Source organism: Oncorhynchus nerka, linkage group LG15 (genome assembly GCF_034236695.1).
Source record: "Oncorhynchus nerka isolate Pitt River linkage group LG15, Oner_Uvic_2.0, whole genome shotgun sequence".
NCBI classification, from domain to species: Eukaryota; Metazoa; Chordata; class Actinopteri; order Salmoniformes; family Salmonidae; genus Oncorhynchus; species Oncorhynchus nerka.
In genome coordinates this window covers 58,985,402-59,011,565 of record NC_088410.1, presented here as the reverse complement: position 1 = coordinate 59,011,565, position 26,164 = coordinate 58,985,402, and the positions used below count along the sequence as shown (strand labels likewise).

The window sequence follows — 26,164 nt, the reverse complement described above, 5'->3', positions numbered from 1 at the left end:
CTCGTAATTTCTTTGCCTTACTGTCATGAGCTGGTTATTTGCATATGCGAGTAGCGCCTTTTCAAATTGGGCAATTCTCCAAGGCATCTGCAATGTGTGAATGGCAGCAAGCCATATACATGTGTTATAGACTAATGTGTAGTGTCAGAATTGGATGGGTCATAACAAATATTGCCGCATCAAAGTTATGATTGGAGTCGTCTGTATAGTTCAACTTCAATGTTTTTGTTATATTCTAACATGCGCACGGTCGCACCCTTTTTTTTTGTTCTGAAAGCTAGACGGTCAGCCTTTTCTCAGCGGCGGCTGGGGGAGGGGGCTTGTTGGAGAAAAAAAAAGATGAAGGGAGAAACCAGGAAGAGAAATATTATGAATGTATTTGACAACTTCAACCCAACCTCTTGTCGGCTAAATGGCTGTAGTATCAGAATAATACATTTTACATGACACACACACTTTGTCGAGTATCTAAAAGCGACGTGGAAATATAGAACGATTACCCCCCCATTTGAAACGAAAAAGGTTAAAGTTCACAGGAAGCTGGGGGGCTGCCATTTTTCCCTGCTAACATTTTAGATGCTAAACAGGGAAGGGTGGTCGTCGTGTTTTTTAATTTAATTTACTCGGACTATTGAGCTTTATACACCATTTGTTTCGCCACCCCTAGTCGCTAACCTAAATTGATGTTGAATGAATTCGGCATGGAGAGAATAGCGGAGCAGTCGTGGAATTCTTCATACACCTATCAGGTGAGCAATCATAGCGCGGAGATGCTACACAACCTCAACATTCAGAGGAAAGATGGAGGCAGGTTTTGCGATGTGATCTTGCGTGTTGGCGAAGAGAGCTTCCCTGCCCACAAGGCGGTACTGGCGGCGTGCAGCGAGTACTTCGAGTCCGTTTTTGGTTGTCAACCGGAGGGCGACGGGGAGGCAAAAGAACTCGAGATGCATACGATAAGCCCCAAAGTTTTTAAAGACATTTTGGACTTTGTCTACACCTCTAGGATTGTGGTACGATTGGAATGTTTCCCCGAGTTGATGACAGCTGCTAAGTTTCTGTTAATGCGTTCTGTCATCGAGATATGCCAAGAAGTAATAAAACAGTCCAATGTACAAATCCTTATACCACCCTCTCGAGGAGGCGACGTCAGTTTGTTCCGTGCCACGGGGGGCTCTGAATTGGGTTTCAAATTAGCGGTAGACATGTCAAATGGGAATGGCTTGTTGGAAAATAGCAACAATGGGCACACACATAATGTGGACGGAAGTCATGCCAATGACACTCTTGTTTCGGATAGCAGCCCCCAGTCCACTATTCCAGTTCTGCAGCCCGTGTCTCCATCAGAGAAGACGGGCAACCCTTTCCAAGAAGAGGGATCTCCGGGTTCTAAGAGAGGCAGGGGACGACCAAAGAAAGCGACAGCCATAGAGCATATACATTATAACCACAGCACCTCTGACGTTAAAGACATTGAGCAGCTATTTCCTTGTGGAATATGTGGCAAAGCATTTACAGAGGCTGTGCGGTTGAGAAATCACGAAGCGCAGCATGGAGCGTCCAGCCATGGCGCGAGTAGCGGAGGCGGCCCTACCTTGATAACGCACTCTGGTCAGCCCGGTCTGTTGGAGAATGGCATGCCCTTGCATGGAACAGTGGATATCAGCCGTAAACGAGAGAGGACGAGACGTCACGTTGGCTGTGACATTTGTGGAAAGGTGTTCCGGGATGTCTACCACCTGAACCGACACAAATTGTCTCATTCCGGGGAAAAGCCATATGCGTGCCATGTCTGTGGCCTGCGATTCAAGCGCAAGGATAGGATGTCATACCATGTGCGGTCACACGATGGATCTGTGGGCAAACCTTACGTCTGTCAAAGCTGTGGAAAGGGGTTTTCAAGGTGAGCTATGGACAGTTATTATGGTAGACCTACATTACCATCACTACTTCCAGGGGCATTCCCTATTCTATTCAAAGCATTCTGTGTTCGGAGGGAAAATATAGACAAATGGTCTTCCTACTCAGAATCATTCTTGTACTGTCTGCATCTGTCTCAACATGCCTATGTTTGTTTTATTCAGGCCAGACCATCTTAATGGACACATCAAGCAGGTTCACACAACAGAGAGACCCCATAAGTGTCAGGTGAGACAATAGTAACAACTGGATTCTCTTAGGAGAGTTGATGTGGATGCAATATTTGTCACAATGAATGAACAACACTTCAAAGCAGTCAGTGTGGTGTTTGTTTTAGTGATTGAATTGTCATTGGATATGGTTACTCAATGACAACACAAACTAATATAATAGTTTGTTTAAAACGTTTACGTGCTTTGCAAAATAAACTATTTCTCTAATTATCCAGTTTACATGGACACATCTGAAATCAGGCTACCTGATGGGACTGAAATAAATGGCGAGAATCGCCAATCAAAATAAACATTCTACCAACATACCATGTTATTTTTGCAAAGACTATTTGATTCTGAGTTGAGACATACAACGTTTTTATGTGTGAACTTTTTTTTAAGATGCTTACTTTCAGTTTTGTTTTACTCACTTGACTAGGGAAAGGGGGATACCTAGTCAGTTGTACAACTGAATGCCTTCAACTGAAATGGGTCTTCCGCGTTTAACCCAACCCCTCTGAATCAGAGGTGCGGGGGGCTGCCTTAATCTACATCATTTACAAAATAGCCTCTAACACTCTACTCAGAAAATTGGATGTTATCTATCACAGTGCCATACGTTTTGTCACCAAAGCCCCATATACTACCCACCACTGCTACCTGTATGCCCTCGTTAGCTGGCCCTCGCTTCATATTCGTCGCCAAGCCCACAGATCCATAAAAGCTATTTCTTTGTTTCCCGTTCTTAAGTTTAGTTTTTTTCATCTTTTACTTTCGGTTTTCTACACCAGCTTCAAACAGCTGAAAGTACTATATTTTGGTTTATGGAAAATATATTTCACAGTGGTTTAGATACTACCGTGACTCTCTACACAATACTTGCATGTTTTGTCACATAAACTAAAAACGAGGACTGAATTTTGGCAACCAGGAAATGGCAGAGCGATTTTTGCATAGTGCATCTTTAAAATAAGCAGAGTAAAGTGTTTATGGCTATTGCCATATGCGGCCTACTGCCATAATCAGTTAAATATGGAATTATTTGGTTGCATGTAAACATACTCATTCTTGTCGATTTAGAATATGGTTGACGGTAAATGAATACTGTTTCTGTAGGTAACGTATGAGGGCATGCTCTTTACCTGCATTTTCCTCTTCAGATTTGTAATGCCTCCTTTGCTACGAGAGATCGTCTGCGGTCCCACCTGGCTTGCCACGAGGACAAGATCCCGTGCCAGGTATGTGGGAAGTACCTCCGGGCTGCGTACATGACCGACCACCTCAAGAAACACAGTGAAGGACCTCACAACTACTGTAGCATATGCAACAAAGGTAACCTCAGACCTAGTGTGCAGCATCATCTCCTCATACATGTCAGGAGAATCAGGATGGCAGCTTCCGTTCTATAACTGTGTCTTGTTTCTTAAATTTGTATGTTTTTTGTTGTTGTTGTTAACCTGCCTTTTTTCCAGAATGGTATTTCCATCTTGCCACAAGGATGATCTACCAATATTTTTACTATTCAAATCTAATAATGTAAGTAACTACCTCAGCTGGTGCAAAGAACTTGGGTTGCTTTCTACATGTGTGACCTGCAAGGTAGTACATACAGTGGGGTCTGAAATAATTTACACTCTTGATAAAGATGAGCAAAAATGTGTGTATAAAATAAATAATTCAAATACTGAGCTATATTGTATGTGCCAAAGAAAATTGAAATGATTTTATACTAAAACAATTGCTGAAAGAAAGAGATTTTGTTTAACAAGTAATGTTTTTTTTTTCTCAAAGGTAGGGGTAGAATTGACACCCCTGTTTTCAAAACCTCACCTCAGCCTTTTTCTAAAATGTTTTATGAGTTGGAGAACACATTAGGAGGGATCTTAGATCATTCCTCCATACAGAATCCTTCTAGATCCTCGGTATCCGTCATCTGCACTTATGGACTGCCCTATTCAATTCAAACCACAGCTTTTCAATGGGTTTCACATCCATAGACTTGAGATGGCCATTGTAAAATGCATATTTTGTGGCCAATTAACCATTTTCTTTGTGGATTTTCATATGATCCACTTGTGGCCAAGTTTCAGCCTCCTGCCAGAAACAACCAGGTTTTGTTTAAAATGTCCTGGAACTGGGTAAAGTTCATGATGCCGTTGACCTTAACAAGCGCCCCAGGACCAGTGGAAGCAAAATATCCCCTTAACATGAAAGATCCACCACCATGTTTTACAGTTTTTATGTGGTTCTCTTTGAGCAATTGAATGTATAAAATAATATAATTTCCCCATTTTTTGGCGCATTACAATATAGCTCAGTAATTTAAATTACTGAGCCTCCCCCCGGTGCCGTTTGTCTTTAGACCTATGGTCTGAAATTTTGCCCCAAAATACTTTATTGGGCTTCTTTTGTCTTCTTGAGTTACCTGGCTAGAGATGGTGTCATTCTTGTGGTAAGCCTAATAGCTTAGATAAGAGAGAACAGTGGTTAAATATTTTTTGACTCTTGCTTGAGGTTACCCTTCCTTTTGCAGGTTCACATTCTCCCTTTCCTTCTGAAGTTAGATGCGCTTCATATTTATTTTTGAGGGGTTGTTACATCATCCAAAAGCTCAGCTCAATTCAACAAAATCATATTATTATCCCTGGTACCAGCTCTTATGCTTGTCTGCATGAAAATATAAAACAGTTTCACGAAAGGTGGACGTGGGAACAAGTTTTTGTTGTTGTCCCACAGTCATCTTTGGGTACATGACAACAGGGAGCATCCATTCTCTCCCAGCTGGATGTGTAGTGCCACTGCCCTTTTGTTCTGTGTTCTTCTCCTGGTCTCCAGGTTTCTCCACTGCATCCTACCTTAAGGTGCACGTAAAAACGCACCACGGCTCGCCATTGCTCCCCGCTACCGCCCCAGCACACGGTGCCTTCCCCGAGCCGCAGAACCACGGCGGTGCCCTCTACCACACGGGACGCCAGTGCGCAGTGGAAGGCAAGCAGCCGCCCACCCTGCTCCACCTTGCCCCCCCCCCCAGCATATGTCTCTTTATTGCTTTGTATGGATCATAATCTGCTCTGCTGCTGCTTGTGGGGAAAACCTGCTCTGTCTGTCTTTTTAAAGCCTGACCAAAAACACAAGCATACACAAACACATACGCACATAAAATATATAGGCATGCTTGTCTATGCCTGTGCAGTAATGCTAACGCCAAAGGATCTATCCGCTCTCTGCGCCTCCATCAGCTAACGGTAGGGACACTGTCTTCAGAAGAAGCGCCATACTTACAAAGCTGGATGAAATAGCTGTTCTGGCTGATATTGTGTATAGGGTCGTTCTGTATTAATGCACTTTCTGACTGCACCCCATTTGATTTGAACTGAACCTTCTTGCCCATGGTAGACATCCATGTCTTCATCACTGAAAAAGTAAAACGGTTGAGTTTGATATGATTTGAAAGTGTACAAACAGGGTTGTTAAACTGTTTGTGCCATTTTCTTTTAACCTTTTAATGTCAATTATCTCAAAAACACGTAAACATATGTTCTTCTTTGTTCCAAAACGTTGGACCCAGACCCGAGAATAATCAGACTCGAACACGAATGGACCGGACAACAGCCAGACCTAGACTCTACCCGTACCCTAACGGGTTTGGATTTAGACTAGACCCGAGTGACAAAAAAAGTATGTTTATCAGCCATGTTGCTCTTCCGGTTAACTAATAGGTCTTTATATGTTGGCTAGGCCTTCTATAAGTTAATAAATTCACCTTATTAGCATAAAATAAATATGCTATAGAAGGGATGGGCAACTTTAATGGGGGTGGTGGGCACAAAACAAATCTGCAAATATCATTAGGGGTCACAGTGGCTGGCAGGTCTGCATAACCACATCCATACCTACACAGAGCTGGCCCTAGCCTCTTGAAAGTGGAGAGAAAATTGAAGTTTTAGAGTTAGTTTCCTGAAATTCTACTAAATGTTCTATGGGGCGAGGAGAAAATGTTGCACTTTTAAACCAAGTTTGCTCTAATTCTACATTTAAGCATGAGGCGGAGAGACGATTTAGCATTTATTTGATCTAATTTCATTAAATTCTACTTATTTTGCCATGGGACAAAAAATAATAAAAATTTTTAGTTTATAGCTCATTTTCTGCAATTCTACACATTTTGCCATAGGGTAAGATAAATGTTAGCAGTTTTTAATATGATATCTGAGTGAGGGTGACTAACAAAATCAATGGGGTTCCCCCCCGGTCGGTAATTCGACCATGATTACTCCACGTTGCACCTTGTGTATTCTACTATTCTAACTCTCAACAGTAAAATCCCGACTGAGTTCCTCCCCCCAAAATATATATACATACATATTCAGTACCAGTCAAAAGTTTGGGCACACCTTCTCTTTTCACGTTTTTTCTTAATTTTTTACTTTTTTCTACCTTGTAGAATAATAGTCAAGACACTATGAAATAACACCTATGGAATCATGTAGTAAACAAAAGTGTTAAACAAATCCAAGTATATTTTATTTTTGAGATTCTTCAAAGGAGCCACCCTTTGCCTTGATGACAGCTTTGCACACTCTTGGCATTCTCTCAACCAGCTTCATGAGGAATTATTTTCCAATAGTCTTGAAGGAGTTCCCAAATATTCTGAGCACTTGTTGGCTGCTTTTCCTTCATTCTGCGGTCAAACTAAAATATATTTTGGTATGTTTAGCACTTTTTGAATACTACATGATTCCGTATGTGTTATTTCATAGTTTTGACGTATTCACTATTATTCTACAATGTAGAAAATAGTATAAATAAAGAAAAACCCTTCAATGAGTAGACATGTCCAAACATTTGACTTGTACTGTATATATGTACAATATGTATATCACCTGTAGTTATATAGACCCAATGACAATGAAACAGGACCTGACCTGGACCCAAGGGAATAGTTAGAATTTTGGACCTGGACCCGCTCAGGTCTCGGGTATTCGGTTCAGGTTGACCCGTGAAGACCTCAAGCTTAGGCCCTATTTTACATCACCTGAGGTGTTTGTTGTGCCCGTCATCGGTTGAGACACCGCATACTCTTGAATACAGGGTGGGCATCATTTCGATCATAGAAATCTAATTCATAGAATGGACCTATCCCTTCAGACCACTGCAATTTATCTGGTACACCATTGAAACATTAACTTCAATTACTACAGAATGATGGTGGCTGGTCCACCCACCGTCAAATACCAATTTGAATGTCTATTCTATTATGCATATTTCTAGTTCAATAGGTTTCCTATGGAATATTGACAGTATAATTTAAAACAGTGTATATTCCCATTCAATACGACATTGTCTGGTTTCCATCTTTGTGGTTTCATTTGAGAAAGTTGACATTTCAATTGTATTCACATTTTAGTACATTTATCAGCCAAAACATGACACCCAGCCTGTATGCTGTGTCTCAACGATGGTGAGCACAACGCAAACATTTTAAATAGGGTGCTCTTCTGCATGGCTTTATGGCGAAGAGAGGGTGAGGAAAGTGAGAAGTTGAATGGGGAACATCACGTTTAGATTTTTTAGATCATGTGAATGAATCTTTTAATAAGGATAACTTTGCTCAATAGGTTAGAATTTGTATAGGCCTATTTCTTGAAGTTAAAAGATTACTTAATCAAGGTGAAAGGAACATTTTAAATTGTAGCCTTTGGTGTCTTTTTTAATGGGTCACTGCAGTATCTACAACGAAGAGGTGTATGTATGTATGCCACCCCATTTTCCAAATCAAGGCTCAGACATATAGACTGTTAAGCCTAATAGCCTTAGTGCCACACCCATCTCTGTCTGTTCAGCATGGCAATGTGAACTCTGTCTGAAAACGCTGTTTGTCGCTTGCTGTCATCTCCATCGCCATGTGGCCATTGGTCAAACAATGCACCAATGTTGTTGCATGTCTATTGAGTCATACTGTACTGTGCAATGTTCCTCTGGATTCAATGGAGCTTTTTTCAACTATATTATTGCCATGGCAACCAGCAGCAGCCTATGGATTTTGCTGTACAGTATGTCCGACTCCCGAGAGAGAGCCAAAGCAGTGTGGAGAGAAGTTTAGATGCTGCGCAAAAACATATCTCCAATCTAAAATCAATGAAAAAATGTGACAGAATGCCAGAATTTAAAATTTATTGACCAACTGCTTTTATTTAGAATAAATAACTGTAGAATGCCATTGTAGTGTGACTCTGATCATGACACTTTTAATAGCATCTTCATTCAGCACCATTGGTCAACTGTTTTGGCCTGATTGGCATGAGATGAGGGGCCTGTGCTGCAGACAGAACCCCATTTGAGAGGAGTGAGTAGTAGGGTTAAAGCGACCTGGAGGAGCTGATAAAGAGTATGGATTGAAGAATGGAAAAATGCTTCATGAAGAGAAAATATATTTTATAAAGGAAATAGAAAGAAATAGCATAAAGAATAGCTGTAAACTTCCTAAAGGAAAAAGTTATTTGACAGAGAATAAATACCATTGCAAACACTCAATTCTCTAGAACAGACTAGCAGTCTGCTGGCTTGGCAAGTAATACAGGAAAAAGTTTCATTCCACTGGACAAAGTAAAACTACTAAATGAAAGACTTCGTGAGGTCTGGATAACATTCGGACTACGTTGACTGTATGGTTTCCGCTGGCCTTGTCTGTTGTCTCTGCTGTCCCCACTCTACTTTCTGTTGGTGGCCTGGTGTTTGTCTGTCGGTGGTGTAGACCTGTGCACCAGTCGCCGGCTGCTGGTCACCTTTCAAGAGGCAGAGGGTCACTGCTTTCTCCCCCAGCCCGGCCCTCCCTTCCTGGGCCTGCAGCCCGAGCTGCTACTGGGGAAACCAGGTCTTGGGGGGGCTCCGTATTTCTGGGAATGCTCTGCCGGCCCGCCTGGGTTCCAACCCCTCCACGGGCCTCTGCCAGGTCAGTACGGGCCAGCCGGAGGGTGGGGGCTGGGCCGTGCCTGGGCGCTAACAAGGCCCACTGATTGGACGGGTAACAAGGGTTCCACTGTAAAGGGTTGGTTGGATGAGGAGATTCCAACCTTTAGGGGTGTATGGGTATAAAGAGTCAAGGAAATTTGGTTGACAGGATGCATGAGTAAGTTTTCCTGGAAATAAGCGCTAGAGGTTAGCGGATGTGGAGACATGAGATGTCGCAGCAGTAGTTCCGATGTGGTTTTGGTATCGTGAAAAAAACTGATACGATAGACTATTTTAGGGATGGGCAACTGGTGACCCCCCCCCTTTTGTAGGCCCTTTTTTTTAGGTATTCACTCGGGGACTCAACTTACTGTTGAGTTAGAATAATAGAATACACACGGTACAATTTCAAAATTTGGTTTTGCATCAGCAGTTTCTCTTATGTCAGTCACCGACAGTCACTCAATTAACCCATGTCAGCAAACATTTTTTGGATTGGTAAATTACTCTAGCCAGCGATCTAAACTTGAAGTAATCATGGTCGAATTACCGACCGGGGATGCCCCATATATTTTATTTTAGTCTCTCACTCAGATATCATATAAAAAACTGCAAACATTTAACTCCACCCTATGGCAAAGTGTGTAGAACTGCAGGAAATCCACTGTAAAACTGGTCATTTATGTATCTGCCCCATGGCAAAATGAGTAGAATTACATTCAATTTGTTAAAAATGGCTAAATCTTCTCTCCGCCCCATGGCAAAATGTGTAGAATTGCAGCAAATTGCTTTAAAACTGCTGCATTTTCTCTCTGCCCCATGGCAAAAATATGTATAATTGCAGGAAATGAACTCTAAAAGTTCATTTGTTTCTCTCCACTGTCAAGAGGGGGGGCTGCTAAAATGTTTTGCTCGCAAGGTGGGGGAAGGAAACTAAATTTCACTTAGGGCCTCCAAAAGGCTAGGGCCGCCTCTGACTGCATGTGTGGGTATGGATGTGGATACGCAGACCCGCGAACCACTGCTGCTCCCTCATAATGAGTTCAGTTTTTTTGTGGCTCACACCCCCATCAAAGTTGCCTAAACCTGGCCTTTTTCATATCAGATATTCTGGGCTGATATTGTACAATCAGAGCTAAAATAATCTGCCATGGCTTGCTACCAACCAACACTTGTTTCCAGGTGAAACTCTTAAGTGTAAGGAAATGCCAACAAAGCAGTTGTGTAGAATTGTGTTTTTTTTGCCTGAAACTCACAAGGAAGAAACATACTTTTTGCTCTCAATGAAAGCATATTATCTATTGGGTAAAGGAATGAAACTGCGGAATGTTTGTTTACCGCATAATCTGAACAAATGTGCCCTCTGTTCCTATAAGTATATTATTCGCTAACGTTCAGTCCCTGGAAAATAAAGTAGATGAGCTCAGGTTGAGGAGTTCCTTCGAGAGAATAATGGCTCTCTCTCCAAATATGTTGTTCTTGTCCATTCAGCCAGCGGGGTTCTCCATCCATTGCGAGGACAGGAAAAAATAACTCTCCGGGAAAAATAAAGGTGCAGGGGTTTGTTTCATGATTAATGATTCATGATGTGATTGTGGTAATTGGTGGACTATGTGCAAACTGGAAACCGCATATCATAAGGCTGCATTTATTGTAGTTGGGGATTTAATAAAGGAAATTTAAGGAAAACGCTACTCAAATTCTATCGACACATCTGCTGTGCTAGACGCCCAACACAGACCCTGGATTATTGCTACTCTCCCTACCGGGACTGCCCTCCCCCACCCCCCTTCGGCAAATCAGATCACGCCTCCTTTCTGTTCCTTCCCACCTATAGGCAGAAACCTAAACAGGAAGCTCCCATGATAAGGACTGTTCAACGTTGGTCTGACCAATCGGAGTCTATGCTTTAAGATTGTTTTGATCACGCGGACTGGTAAATGTTCTGGGTCGTCTCTGAAAATAGTATTGACGTATACACTGACTCTGTGACTGAGTTCATCATGGAGTGCATAGAGGATGTGTTTCCCACTGTGACGATATAGAACTTATCCAAACCAAAAACAATGGATAGATGGCTGCATTCACGCAAAACTGAAATCCAGAACCACTGCATTTAACCATGGTAAGATGTCTGGGAACATAGACGACTACAAACAGACCAGGTACGACCTCCGTAAGGCAATCAAGAGGCAAAACGATAGTACAGGGACAAAGTGGAGTCGCAATTCAACGGCTCAGACACGAGACATATGTGGCAGAGACTCCAGACAATCACAAATTACAAAGGGAAAACCAGCCATGTCGCCGACACCTCGTTCCCTGATGAGCTAAAGACTTTCTTTGCTCACTTCGATGAAAACAACATTGAGACGCGGGCCCCCAACACTCACGAGGACTGTGTTCTCTCATTCTCCACGGCCGACGTAAGTCTTTTAAACATGTTAAATGTGCAATATGCAGAAATCGATCCGCCTTCCTGGTTGTAAAAATTCTAATAGTTTGCCTAAATTCAGTTTGTGACAAAACAAGCAATGCATAGTGTAGAGAGTCATTGTACTATCTAAACTACTAAGACATATCTTTTCAATAACCAAAAATTATGTATTTTCAGCCGATATGAAGCTGGTGTACTAAATAGAAAGTAAAAGATGCAAAAACTAAACATAGAAGCATAGAAATAGCGCCCAAACCGCGCCCACAGAGCATGGGCAGACCAGCTGGCTGGAGTCTTTACGGACATATTCATTCTCTCCATATTCCTGTCTGTTGTCCCCACTTGATTTAAGATGTCCATTGTTCCTGTACCCAAGAAAGCGAAGGTAACTAAACTAAATTACTTTCGCCCTGTAGCACTCACTTCTGTCGTGATGAAGTTCTTTGACAGGCAAGTTAAGGACCATATCACCTCCACCTTACACAACACCTTAGATCCAGTACAATTCACATATTGCCCCAACAGATCCACGGACAATGCATTCGCCATTGCCTTATCCCACCTCTACAAGACTAATTCCTATGTAAGAATGCTGTTCATCGGCTACAGCTCAGCTTTCAACACCATTGTGCGCTCCAAGCTCATCACTAAGTTCAGGGCCCTGGGTCTGAACCCCTCCCTGTGCAACTGAGTCCTGGACTTCCTGACGAGCCGACCCCAAGTGGCAATAACACCTCTGCCACCCTGATCCTCAACACGGGGCCCCACAGGGGTGCGTTCTCCGCCCCCTCCTATACTCCCTGTTCACCCATGACTGCATGGCCATGCAAGCCTCCAACTCAATCAAGTTAGCTGATGACACAACAGTGGTAGGTCTGATTACCAACAACAATAAGACAGCCTACAGGGAGGAGGTGAGAGCCCTGGTAGAGTGGTGCCAGGAAAATAACCTCTCCCTCAGCGTCAACAAAATGAAGGAGCTGATCGTGGACTACAGGAGACCGCAGAGATAGCATGCCCCCATACACATCGATGGGGCCGCAGTGGAGAGAGTCAAAAGCTTCAAGTTCCCCGGTGTACACTTCACTGACAACCTGAAATTGTTGGCTGAAATGGCCCCTAAGACCCTCACAAACTTATACAGATGCACCATTGAAGCATCCTGTCGGGCTGTATCACCGCCTGGTACGGCAATTGCACCGTCCCCAACTGCAGGGCTCTCTAGACAGTGGTGCGGTCAGCCCAACTTTTCACCGGGAGCACACTGCCTGCCTTCCAGGACATCTAAAGCACCCGGTGTCTAAGGAAGGCCAAGAAAATCATCAATGACCTCAGCCACCCGAGCCACGTCCTGTTCACCCTGCTACCATCTAGAAAGAGGTATAGGTGTATCAAAGCTGGGACTGAGAGACTGATAGAAGCTGTTTCTCTCCAGGCCATCAGACTGTTGAACAGTCGTCACTAGCCGGCCTCCGCCCGGTACTCTACCCTGCACCTTAGAGACTGCTGCCTTGGTCACTTTTTAATAATGTTTACATACTGTTTTACCCACTTTATATGTATATAGTGTATTCTAGTCATGGCTCAGCCTATATAACTCATTTTTTTGTATTTATGTATATATATTTTATTATTATTGCTAGGTATTACTGCACAGTTGGAGTTAGAAACACAAGCATTTGGCTGCGGTAACATCTACAAATCTATGTATGTGACCAATAAACTTTGATTTGATATGAATGACCACCATGTCTTCTAAGAATTGCAGTAAAATTCTACTTAAAAGCAATACTATAAGAATACTGCAGATGGGAGTAGATGGTTAGTACACAAAGCATTAAACTGTCCTGTTCATGTTGCAGGTGATGGTGGTGAAGAGCAGTGCTGCCTCGAGGTCTAGCCAGATTTTGTGTTGTGTGCATGGCCTAATTTTCATGTTTTTCTTTCTCCCCTTATCCTTCCCCTGCTTCCTGACTCTCCCTGTGACCTTCCCCTCTCCCCAACCCACTCTGTACACTCCCCATCCCACCAACTATCCCAACTCCCACCTCCTGTCCCTCTCCCCCTTTGTCTTTACCTCAGACGGGCAAGAGAATGTCGGGAAATGTCCCCATCAGGGAGAATCTGAGGGAGACGAGCCGTCTTTCAGGGAGCTGTCCAATGGCGACGAGATGAAATCTCCACATAAGTCTGAGGGGGAGGAGCTTGGGTCTCCGACACCATTCGCCTGCAACGGAGCCTCTGCTGGTACTGGGACAGTGCCGGGGTCGCCACCAGGTGACGCTAAAGCCAAGACCAGCCAGGACTCTCCAGAGAAAAAGTTCCCCTGCAGTGAGTGCACCCAGACCTTCCGAACAAAATCCTACCTCAACAAGCACGTCAACAGAGTGCATCATCATGGGGTCCAGAAGAGTCTGGTGGTGGCTGCAGGGTCTGGGTCAGGTCTGGGGGAGCTGGGTCCTTCGCTGGGCTCGCCCTTCTCCCCACAACAGAACATGTCTCTGCTGGAGTCGTTTGGCTTCCAGATTGTCCAGTCTGCCTTTGCCTCGTCGCTGGTGGACTCTGAGGCAGGGCATAGTGGAATGGACCTGGGGGGGAAGTGACCCGTACGCCTTAGGTCTGTTCAGCCTATCAGATGGAAGGGAATGATGTTGTCTTTAGACTACTTTGCTGTTCATTGCATCATCTCTCACTGTCGTTGTTTATCACCTTCTGTTACCTTTCTGTGTCATGGACCTCGCTATTACTATCAATATAAATGTTCCATTTCATAGCAATATATAAAATGTACATAAACGTGAATCATTTTAACATTAATCAACTTCAAAAGCTTTTTTGAATCTGCTGTCTGTCTTTGAAGTCTACCGTCAGTCATGTTTTTGTCTTTATTGTATTTGTATTGTTTACGACATGACCATCCGCTTATGATCCATTACCAAACACATGCACATATAAGAAACATATATTAGTCAATGCTGTTATTGTTGTTATGTCTGGTCCAGGGTTTTTTCTCAATTAAAATGGGGCTTAGGTGGTGGATGTGGCAGTGGGTGTGGCCATGGAGTCCCGATTGGGCACCGAGAGAATTTCCTGCAATTTCACCAAGCTAATTTCTTGCAGTTCTACACATTTTATCATGGCGCCGGGGGGGGGGGGATTTCCTGCGATTGTACACACTTTACCATGGATTATGCGCATTCTTATGCTAGCTGAGTGACTCAAACATTAAAACAAAATCGATGGGGGACATTTTTTTTTTTTTTTTTTTTACATTTTAGTTTCTCCCCGACTGTCTAGTTTTTTTTTATTTAGATCCAAAGAGGATCTGTTTGAAAAATAAATATGCCTAGGTCCATTATCTTTTCAACATACGTTATATCTGGTTTTAGCCGTTTACACTGAAAACGTTTTCACTGTTTGGATTTAGGCGGCCCGGCCAAGACTTTTCTATGCAGAAAAACCCTGAGGTCCTAGTCATATTGGTAATCTGTGGGTTAGTACATATGTTGACTGGGCCATTTTGAAATGCTTTGTTATCTACATGGTTTTCACAGCTGCAGTGACGCCTTCTAACCCAAGGTTCCCCCTTACTTCAGACAGAGCCTCTGATGGTTAGAGGCTGCAGATGGACATCTAGTCCAACTCCGAATATAAAGGAAAGGGAGATACCTAGTCAGTTGTACGACCGAATGCATTCAACTGAATATAATCAGTCAATTCTACCAGTTTCTGCAGGGCAAGAATATAACCTTATGCCTCAGTATGGCTGTTACATTTGATCATGTTGTATTCTCTTATTATGACATTTTAAAGAACCAATGTATTTGTTAGTCACATACTTGTGAAATCAGTTCTGGATATTCAACAGGGACCAAGTTCAGGTTTGACTATTAGAAATCGTGAGAAATGTAGAATATATATTTTATTAACTTATTGATTGCCCTGTCCGTGTTGTGCACAAAGTTGTTTTATTTTTTATAAATCAACGTTTGAGATGTCGATGTGCTGTGCTGATTTTACTCTTTAAGTTATGCTAGATACGGGAGGCCTACTAGGGAGCGACAAAAATAGTATGTATGCTGAAATATCTGTGTGTGTGCGTGTTTGGTGCTCTGATATGTGTGCTTTTGTCCTCAGAATGTAATCAACCAGAAGGCTTTTGATCTTTAATTTGTTTCAGATAATTTTGCTCTATTACTTTCAGTACATTCCTGCTTTTATTTATAGTTATATTGTGATTGTAATGAGTGTATATAACATTCATATATATGTATATATATGAAATGCGTATATATGTGATCAAACCTAATGATTGATTTTAATAGTTTGTCAATTAATGGGGATCCTGTGTGTGTGTGTGTGTGTGTGTGTGTATGTATGTATGTATGTATGTATGTATATATATATATATATATATATAAATAAATGTTTTTTTCCTTCCTTGCCAATGATGGAAAGAGGTGTGTAGGTTTTGGTGGTGGTGGTTTGATTTGAAAGGTTTTCCTCACAGTGCACACCCATGGTCTGCTGTGTACTGTTCTGGATATAAATGTTTTTTGGGGGTGTGGATGGTGACGGAGGTTTCGCTGTTGACTGAAGACATGGGTTCAAAAAGTACTCGAAAAGCATTTGCTTGAGTCTGGCTGGAGTGACTGATGGGTGGGTTTGCACTTTTGGGACTCTTCTATTGTGCCAGGCAAGCTAAATCAAGTACTATTTGAACCCAGGTCTAGTTCACGGCGCTGTTACCTGGCTCTGGTAGTGTACACTACCAGTTTAGTGATTGGACCCATGGCTTTGATCAATCAGTCTGTTTAGGTCATATTAAGCTCTTTTTATATCCCCACTAAATAGTGATGCTTTTCACACAGCGAATGGAGTAAAAAAATCATTTATAAAGGCCTGTTTAGTGTTATTTATTGGATAAGTGAGAGACGATGCTGTTTAGAAATATGCCCTTATATAATTGGTGGTTGTGGCAACACTTGGGATCGCCCATACATGCTAATCAAATCATCTGGTGGTATTGTTTTATTTATCTCATCTGCTTTGGTACTTCAATTTATAGATGTTTTGATTGATTGCTTGGATACTTACCTTTGCTGTTTTCTTGTCTTATTCTGTTGGTCTGTTGCAAAGTGCCTTCCCAATACTGATTGTGCACGGCAGTGGATTTGAAACGCGAGATAAAAAAAGGACCTTTCTCTTGAAATGGTGAATCATGCGCAGATTGACTTGCAATGACACTTTTGTACGCATAAAAACATGCACACACAGAAGATGTACATTTGTATATGTATGTTACCTTGGTATTTTATCTCTGTACTCTGCAAGATCGTTGAACTTAAAAAAAAAAATTTAAAAAAAAATTGGAGTTACATGTTTTGTTATAAAACCTTTGGACATATTTCAATATAAGCATACTTTTCTATAGATGTCTGTTTTTGTACACTGTTTTTGAGTCTGTCATCTCTGTCTAATTGATACAGAGATGGGGATTCAATAAAGATGTATCTGAAACTGTTCCTGAGTGTGTTATCTTTGGTGTGTTTATTATTGTGCTTAAGTTTAGGATGAGTTGACTTTGATTTCCTCCTGAGCATGACGCATCACGGGTCACTTTAGTCACGCCACCATGACTGGATTCAAACTTTTCATGAGGCCATAAGTAGAAAATAAAGATGTCACTGTGCAGAATAGATTATGAAATGTTCTGCCCCTGAACAAGGCAGTTAACCCATTGTTCCTGGGCCGTCATTGAAAATAAGAACTTGTTCTTAACTGACTTGCCTAAAATATAGGTCCTGAATAAAACATGGTAGCATAAACGCTACATCATTGATGACAAACATAATTTAGTCTAATATATATATATATATATGTGTGTGTGTGTATATACTGAACAAAAAATAAATGCAACATGTAAAGTGTTGGTCCCATGATTCATGAGCTGAAATAAAAGATCCCAGAAATGTTGAGTATGCACAAAAAGCGTATTTCTCTCAAATTTTGTGCACAAATTTGTTTACGTCCCTGTTAGTGAGCGTTTATCCTTTGCCAAGATAATCCATCCACCAGACAGGTGTGGTATATCAAGAAGCTGATTAAACAGCATGATCATTACACAGGTGCACCTTGTGCTGGGGACAATAAAAGGCCATTTTGACACACAACACAATGCCACAGATGTCTCAAATGTTAAGGGAGCATGCAATTGGTATGCTGACTTCTGGAATGTCCACCCACCAGAGCTGTTGCCAGATGTTGAATATTAATTGCTCTACCATAATCTGCCTCCAATGTCATTTTAGAGAATTTAGCAGTACCTCCAACCGGCCTCACAACTGCAGGCCGTGTGTAATCCGGCTTCTTCACCTGCAGGATTGTCTGACTGTGTGTGTGTGTGGGGGGTCTGGCTGTCTGAGGAGTATTTATATCTGTAATAAAGTACTTTTGTGGGGGAAAACTCATTCTTGGCTGGGCCTGGCTCCCAAGTAGGTGGGCCTATGCCCTCCCAATCCCACGCATGGCTGCGCCCCTGCTCATGAGAATTCCATACATTTGTGCCTAGTTACATTTCAATGGACTGATTTCCCTATATGAACTGTAGCTCAGTATAATCATTGAAATTGTTGAATGTTGCGTTTCGATTTTTGTTCAGTATATATTTCTACTCACTTCCAGACAACCAATCTGCATAGACATCGGCTCCAAAGTGGTGACATTTAGGTTTTGAAAAGGAAAGACAGTCATGACATTTCTTGCCCAGCAACATTGTTTTGATGGGCTATTTTGTTTTCAGTGTCATATCATTGGGGCTCATGGTATAGATTTAGTCGATTGACTGTCAAATGAAAACAGAGGGCCCAAATGTAGTGTCTTGTTGGTTAATCAATGGTAATATACAATTTTGAATCGGACCTAAGTTATATCAAGTAGTCCTTACTTAAACACATTTTTTGACAGTTTCCCGGATAAAAGACAAGGGTACAGACAGACAGTAGGACCTCAGAGATATGCAACTGTCAAGAATGGCAGTCTTTTTGATCACTGAAATGTTTGCAACTTTGCGGTTCTGTGTGTATGTTGACTTGGAGCAGCATTTGACCACTACATAGCTCACTCGACTCCCAATACTCAGATCTGGAATCGTACACACCACTTAGCCTACAGCTGTAGACTTGTGAAAATAAGACATGCATAATACATAAGAAATGATGTACTCACAAGGTCCTAGTCCATAAATACAGATGACAAAGAAGATGAGGGTGATGTTAACATAGGGAAACCATGAGTACAGGTCCTCTCTGCTATATGACCTATGGTATAGTACTTATGTAACAGTATAGACTTTACGTCCGTCCCCTCGCCCCGACCTGGGCGCAAACCAGGGACGCTCTGCACACGTCAGCAGTCACCCTCGAAGCATCTTTACCCATCGCGCCACAAAAGCCACAAGGGGAACCACTACTTCAAGGTCTCAGAGCAAGTGACGTCACCGATTGAAACGCCACTAGCGCGCACCACCTAGCCATTTCACATCAGCTACACTCAGCCCCCTTTTGACCTCCTCCTCTTTCCGCAACAACCAGTGATCCGGATCACGGCACCAATGTAACAGTATAGACTTTACATCCGCCCCCTCGCCCCGACCTGGGCGCGAACCAGGGACGCTCTGCACACGTCAACAGTCACCCTCGAAGCATCATTACCCATCACTCCACAAGGGGAACCACTACTTCAAGGTCTCAGAGCAAGTGACTCACCAATTGAAACGCCACTAGCGCGCACCACCGCTAACTAGCTAGCCATTTCACATCGGCTACACTTACACAGAGAGTGATGGTGATGAGATCTGTTGTTCCGATGCCAATGGACAGGTAATGCATCTTGTCCTCTGCTACTCCAGCTTCACCGAAGATGTCGAAAGTGTAGAAATAAATCTATAGAACACATTTTGGGTCATTTTGGGTAATTGTGGAGACGATGAGATGAAAAGAGAAAGGTAGAGCAAGCGAGGGCTCCTATTTGTAGGTGTTTAATTATGAAAAGGGAAGGGAATGGAGCAGCTCTTCACTTTACAGAATAACCTAATCAGGGAAAAAATAAAGTATTGACATTGGATTCATACTTGTGACTAATGGTAAATGCAGTAAAGTTGCAGTAAAGGTAGATACGGTTAAAACAGACACTGCGTTATTACCACAAAACTGAATACCGGCACAAGGGATGACCAGAGCCAGCAGCTGCCACCTGACACAGCGAGAAGTCAGAGCGTCCCACATGGTCTTAACCTTCGAGCCCTGCATGCCTCTCCTTCCCCATGTCATCCATCTACAGGTCATCCTCCTACATACGCATAAATCATATTTTATACAACAGAGGCATCATATACACGCCTCAGCTCACCATATCGGATGATATGATGTGTACTGATATATGTTATATGTGAATTGTTATGTTGTACGTTATGGAACGTAATTCTATGTTTGACTATTGTAAGGTCTAGATAATCAAGGAACATCCTTCTTCCAAAACCCAGCATAAGATGTCAAAATAAAAGATTCACATTATCATCTCTTCAGTGGGTCATATGATTGAGTGTAGTCTGGCCCAGGAGTGGGAAGGTGAACGGAAAGGCTCTGGAGCAACGAACCGCCCTTGCTGTCTCTGCCTGGCCGGTCTTTCCACTGGGATTCTCTGCCTCCTAAAACCCTATTACAGGGGCTGAGTCACTGGCTTACTGGGGCTCTTTCATACCATCCTTGGGAGGGGTGCGTCACTTGAGTGGGTTGAGTCACTGATGTGATCTTCCTGTCTGGGTTGGCGCCCCCCCCCCCCCCCCCTTGAGTTGTGCCGGAGATCTTTGTGGGCTATACTCGGCCTTGTCTCAGGATGGTAAGTTGGTGGTTGAAGATATCCCTCTAGTGGTGTGGGGGCTGTGCTTTGGCAAAGTGGGTGGGGTTATATCCTTCCAGTTTGGCCCTGTCCGGGGTGTCCTCGGATGGGGCCACAGTGTCTCCTGACCCCTCCTGTCTCAGCCTCCAGTATTTATGCTGCAGTAGTTTATGTAGTTTATGTGTCCACCTGGCCGTGCTGCTGCTCCAGTTTCAACTGTTCTGCCTTATTATTATTGGACCATGCTGGTCATAAGCGTCTGCTAAATGACTTAAATGTAAATGTAAATGTCATTTATGAACATTTGAACATCTTGGCCATGTTCTGTTATAATCTCCACCCGGCACAGCCAGAAGAGGACTGGTTTCTGTACAGCACTTTGAGATATCAGCTGATGTACGAAGGGCTATATAAATAAATTTGATTTGATTTGATGATATAGCCCTGGACTGAGCGCATACTCGCTCTCTCCTTCCCCATTTCATCCATCTCCATCTTCCTGCCACAGCCAGTGCAGGGCTATTAAACACACACACACACACACACACACACACACAAAGATTCATAATTTGTTGATCAATCAAAGCAATAGAAAACTTACTCTCTCTGATTGCCTTAAAATACTTGATTATCTAAAATCATGTAATTAAATGATAAATACAACAAGAACATGACAAGCCCTCCCCCTCCCTGTTATGTGTTTGACTGTAATGTAATGTTATAGACCATGCCTGGACGTATACCTTTTTTTGCAGCCCTCAGTGTCTCCCTTGTCGATGTATAGGTAGCGGGGAGCCTCAGGGTAAAAGAGAAAGGTCACAAACTGGAGGATAGCAGAGAGGCCACCAAGGGCCATGAGCCAGGGCCACATGTTATCGGTACCCATCAGCTCCCTGCAGAGAGAGAGAGAGACAGTGAGAGAGAGAGTGGGAGAGAGAGAGAGTGTGAGATAGTGTGTGTGTGTGTGTGTGTGTGTGTGTGTGTGTGTGTGCGCATACACGTGTGCGTGCGTGCGTGACTATTTCAACCACACTGTGTCTTCCTTCCATCCTAATTCTATGTTTGATACTTGAACATCAACCTCCAAACTTGCTAAAATTCTCCTATTAGAATTTATTTCACATATTTATTTTGAGAACTTTGCCATAAATGTGTACAACATCATGCTACAAAGGGATTCCATTTCAAGTAATTTGTCCGATGAGTTGTTCAGAATCTTGTTCTTCAGCCCAGCCGGACCAGGACAGGGTAATCCAGGGCACATGATGGTGAGGTTGAGCTGGTCCGATTTGGAGTGGAGAAGACTCAGGGCGGTCAACTGGAACATTCAGAAGGGGATTTGACTGAATGGTGTGAACCTTGAAAGTTCTCCTCTTTCTCTAAGTGAGATAGATGGCAAGAGAGTTGGCTTCATCTTTTACAGAATGAGACTGTCACTGTGGCCGAGCTAACCTGTATGTTGCCCTCTTTGACTCTATGGATGCAATCTGGTTTCTAAATCAGAGTTTACCAATTGGTCTCTGAGATTTCTGCCCCGCGAGGATACGACCAAGGGAAGGTCCGAAAACACATTACCGAGACTATCATCGGATTTTAGGATGTGGCAATGTTTGTGAACAATTCCCTTAATTTGTTCAGAGCACTTTGAATAGCGGGTAGTTAGAACGCAAGAATGCGTCTTTTTGCGAGACTGACCTTGAAAAAGGTCATGTCTCGTTTTGTTTTGAATTTTCTCAATGGCAATATGAATCTGTTTCTTGATACACATAGAAAACTGTTGAGCATGAAAAACCCAGCATCATTGCAATTCTTGACACACTCAAACCGGTGCGACTGGCACCTACTACCATACTTAAATCTTTTGTCATCCCCATGAATGGCACACATACACAATCCATGTCTCAATTGTCTCAAGGCATAAAAATCCTTCTTTAACCTGTCTCCTCCCCTTCATCTACACTGATTGAAGTGGATTTAGCACAAGACGTCAATAAGGGATCATAGCTTCCACCTGGATTCACCAGGTCAGTCTACGTCATGGAGATGTTTTGTACATTCAGTGTGTGTGTGTTGTTGTGAACAGTGCCTAACCGACCGTGGGTGACAGAGAAGCTGCCACTGTCCACTGTCTATAGCCCGACCCATCCTCCCAGGCTGAACACAGACACGATGAAAGACCAGATGATGAAAGATGAGATGATGACCAGATGATGACCAGATATGATGACCAGATATAAAGCTTCTACTCTCTATTGTTATCATCGATGCATAGTCACTTTAATAACTCTACCTACATGTACATATTACCTCAACTAATCGGTGCCCCCGCCCATTGACTCTGTACCGGTACCCCCCCGTATATAGTCTCGCTATTGTTATTTTACTGCTGCTCTTAATGACTTCTTACTTTTATTTCTTATTCTTATTTGTATTTTTTGAAACTGCATTGTTGGTTAGGAGCTTGTGTGTAAGCATTTCACTGTCAGGTCCACCTGTTGTATTCGGAGCATGTGACTAATAACATTTATTTGATTTGAGATAATAACAGAGTAGCGGCGGCGTAAAAGAGGGGGTGGGACAATGCAAGTAGTCTGGGAAGCCATTTGATTAGATGTTCAGGAGTCTTATGGCTTGGGGTTAGAAGCTGTTTAGAAGCCCTTTGGACCTAGACTTGGTGCTCTGGTACTGCTTGCCGTGCGGTAGCAGAGAGAACAGTCTATGTCTAGGGTGCCTGGAGTCTTTGACAATTTTTAGGGCCTCCCTCTGACACCACCTGGTATAGAGGTCCTGGATGGCAGAAAGCTTGGCCCCAGTGATGTACTGGGCCGTACGCACTACCCTCTGTAGTTCCTTGTGGTCAGAGACCGAGCAGTTGCCATACCAGGCAATCATGCAACCAGTCAGGATACTCTCGATGGTGCAGCTGTAGAACCTTTTGAGGATCTGAGGACCCAATGCCAAATGTTTTCAGTCTCCTGCTGGGGAATAGGTTTTGTCGTGCCCTCTTCACGACTGTCTTGATGGTCTTTGGACTATGTTAGTTTGTTGGTGATGTGGACTCCAAGGAACTTGAAGCTCTTAACCTGCTCCACTACAGCCCCGTCGATGAGAATGGGGGCGTGCTCGGTCCTCCTTTTCCTGTAGTCCACAATCATCTCCTTTGTCTTGATCACATTGAGGGAGAGGTTGTTGTCCTGGCGCCACACGACCAGGTTGGATGATCACTTGTGCAAGTACTTTGAATGTAGACTATTCTAATTGAGCAAAAACGCGTAGATCTCTGTTAGATATTAGTGTATTAATTTCCACTTAAACTAGAGGTTTAGCTGAGTAAGCAGCTGATTTATCATGTGTGTCATCCCAGTGCTTAGGAAGTGAACAGGATGAAGCTCTGTTGACTGATCAACCCATGGTTAGTAGACAACCCTGCTTATGTTGGCTATACTTCAAATAGTATCAGGCATAATATGCATTGCCTATCATATACAGTGCAAACATATGCCAACAGGATTCCTGTAACCTCAACCCCACCATGTTTTTTTCTCTCTGCTTGCATGCATCCCATGCTGATCCCCCGATTCCCAATACCAACTTCAACAGGCAAGGCATCCAGTACTGCAACCAGAATATAAAGAAGGATGTCTTAGAGTAACTACAAATTCTAAACTTCTCAATGAAACTGTCACGCCATGACCTTAGAGAGCCTTTTTATTTCTCTATTTGGTTAGGTCAGGGTGTGATTTGGGTGGGCATTCTAGTTTTTCTATTTCTTTGTTGGCCAGGTATGGTTCCCAGTCAGAGGCAGCTGTCTATCGTTGTCTCTGATTGGGGATCACACTTAGACAGCCTTTTTTTCCAACTTTAGTTTGTGGGATCTTGTTTTTGTGTAGTGCCTGTGAGCACTCCAGTAGTTACGTCTCGTTTGCTGTTTGTTGTTGAGTTTCATTTTAATAAACATGTGGAACTCTATGCACGCTGCGCATTGGTCCGCTCATTTCAAAGATCGTGACAGAAACAAACGCTAATATCAAAGACATTATTCAAATTTGATAGATCAGTCAAATAAGATGCTTAAGTTTTGTGTAAAGTTTTGACTCAACAATAGATATTTGTATGAAATTGTAATTTCAGGATGTGTGCAGTATAAGTGTGCAGTATAAATATTTCTTTATACTATTTACTGAACAATTCCATCAGCGATTGTGTATCTGATGTTCTATTGTCTTACCAGGTCGTTGAGTGCTTCTCCTATCTTTCTGTTTGAGGCTCCCTGGTTGCTGGTTGGAACAGGAGAGGAGGTAGACAGTGGGTCGATCACATGATGCTGACCCATGGGCTAACAATCGCCACCCTCTCCCCCTGTCCCTGTTACTCATCACACCGTATGGGTTGATCATTCAGCCGAATAGTGGAAGGTAACCTTGACATTGGGGGAAGCGAGAGAATTAACATCTTCCTGGTCCAAACTGGATCTCACCAGGTTCCTTCCCACCGATATCGAGCATTTCAGCCAAAACTAAGTTACATAATGTTCGCTTGTGTCCTGTTTGGCATTAGGTTTATTTTTTTTGTAAGGGATAGACGTTTAGGGAAGTGTCTTGATACAACAGAAATAACTTACCAATTGTTCCGTGAGACACTGTCTGAACATGTCCATCTGTAAACTGGACAGTATAGGTGCTGCCCAAAGCCCAGTTTCACATTGAGCACATTATAAGGAATAAATAAAACAGTCATTTCCGACTTGGTTTGATACTGTAAGTTATGTATTGGAAAAGTATTGTGCATTATTTGAAAGTTATAAACTATAAAGATAGTTGCACACTCCATATATAAACTTCCAGTAATTTACTGGGCAAATCACCAACGCCTCACCCTGAAGAAGGCACATGGAATGCCGAAACATTGGTGATTTACCAAATAAATTACTGGGAGTTTATATATGGAGTGTGCGAATCTCTTTATTTATTTTTTGGTTTAGTTTATTCGCCATTAGTCAGCACCTCCACACAAAATAATGTTTCTGGGTGTTACGTCATCATGTTTTTGTTGTTCTACTATTGTATTTAAGTTGCCTTCCTTTTTCCCTGTTTGTTTGTGTTTTGATGACTGAGCATCACCGTACTGGTGATTGTTATTGGCAACAACAAAAAAACTAAAAGAGAATTGATCTCTAAAAAGAATAAAGAAACAGACAAAGGTGTAACTGCATTTTTTTCTACTGAACTTCTGAACTGATTTCCTAACGCAAATTGAGAATAAAACATGAATTAACATTAATTTTCATGCGCATATGGCAGATAAATATAGCAGTTAGATTTTCATAAATGAAATGTCTAGCATTATCGTATGTATTTGATGACTGCTTTCTCCAAATTAGATCATTTGTCTAATTGGTATTTCAATGCACTATTTATGAAAAACCATGGGGGTGCCAATTTAACTGATAAAACAACGATCTGTACTGAACGTAAACTTTGCCGCCATAATAAAGAATATGCAACGACATGGGGTCTCCCTTTACGTGTAATGTTTATCATACTGTGTATTCGGTTAGTTTATCTTACTCACTGTTCTCTGCTGGTCCTCCACCTGGCTCTACAGTACACTTATTAATGTGGTTCACATAGACAGATGGCTTGAATGGTCTTGTTTATTCGGACAAATCTTAGGTTGTCATGTTCTTGCTGTAACAAAGGTTTTGATGAAGGATGTCTATGGAATGATAGACCGCACGGGACCAAAG

The 26,164-nt window shown here is 42.5% G+C and overlaps 1 protein-coding gene and 1 long non-coding RNA gene across 3 annotated transcripts; one reads left to right on the top strand and one right to left on the bottom strand.

Annotated features, from left to right (window-relative positions):
* Nucleotides 1–546: 546 nt before the first annotated feature.
* LOC115142978 (POZ-, AT hook-, and zinc finger-containing protein 1-like) lies at nucleotides 547–17,045 on the top strand. 2 transcript variants are annotated; one of them, XM_065001755.1, is made up of 6 exons: nucleotides 547–1,903; nucleotides 2,085–2,148; nucleotides 3,293–3,464; nucleotides 4,968–5,120; nucleotides 8,887–9,084; nucleotides 13,603–17,045. In XM_065001755.1, exons 1-6 carry the CDS (start codon nucleotides 684–686, stop codon nucleotides 14,121–14,123), a joined length of 2,328 nt encoding a protein of 775 aa, XP_064857827.1. In that variant the 5' UTR covers nucleotides 547–683; the 3' UTR covers nucleotides 14,124–17,045. The 2 variants fall into 2 exon arrangements, with proteins under 2 accessions (XP_064857827.1, XP_029538769.1); XM_029682909.2 differs by lacking the exons at nucleotides 4,968–5,120; nucleotides 8,887–9,084.
* A 2,497-nt stretch (nucleotides 17,046–19,542) lies between these two features.
* On the bottom strand, nucleotides 19,543–24,816 carry LOC115143671 (uncharacterized). The gene is made up of 3 exons (XR_003865691.2): nucleotides 24,647–24,816; nucleotides 21,162–21,311; nucleotides 19,543–20,937 (listed from the first exon to the last, which is right to left on the bottom strand). It is a non-coding gene; the product is annotated as an uncharacterized LOC115143671 (long non-coding RNA).
* Nucleotides 24,817–26,164: the final 1,348 nt, after the last annotated feature.

Excerpts from the sequence above, each read along its gene's own strand:
- LOC115142978 (XM_065001755.1), top strand. The coding sequence starts at position 684 with ATGTTGAATGAATTCGGCATGGAGAGAATAGCGGAGCAGTCGTGGAAT. Across the intron at positions 5,121-8,886 it reads ACGCCAGTGCGCAGTGGAAG|ACCTGTGCACCAGTCGCCGG; the intron begins GCAAGCAGCCGC and ends TCGGTGGTGTAG. Across the intron at positions 9,085-13,602 it reads CCTCCACGGGCCTCTGCCAG|ACGGGCAAGAGAATGTCGGG; the intron begins GTCAGTACGGGC and ends TCTTTACCTCAG.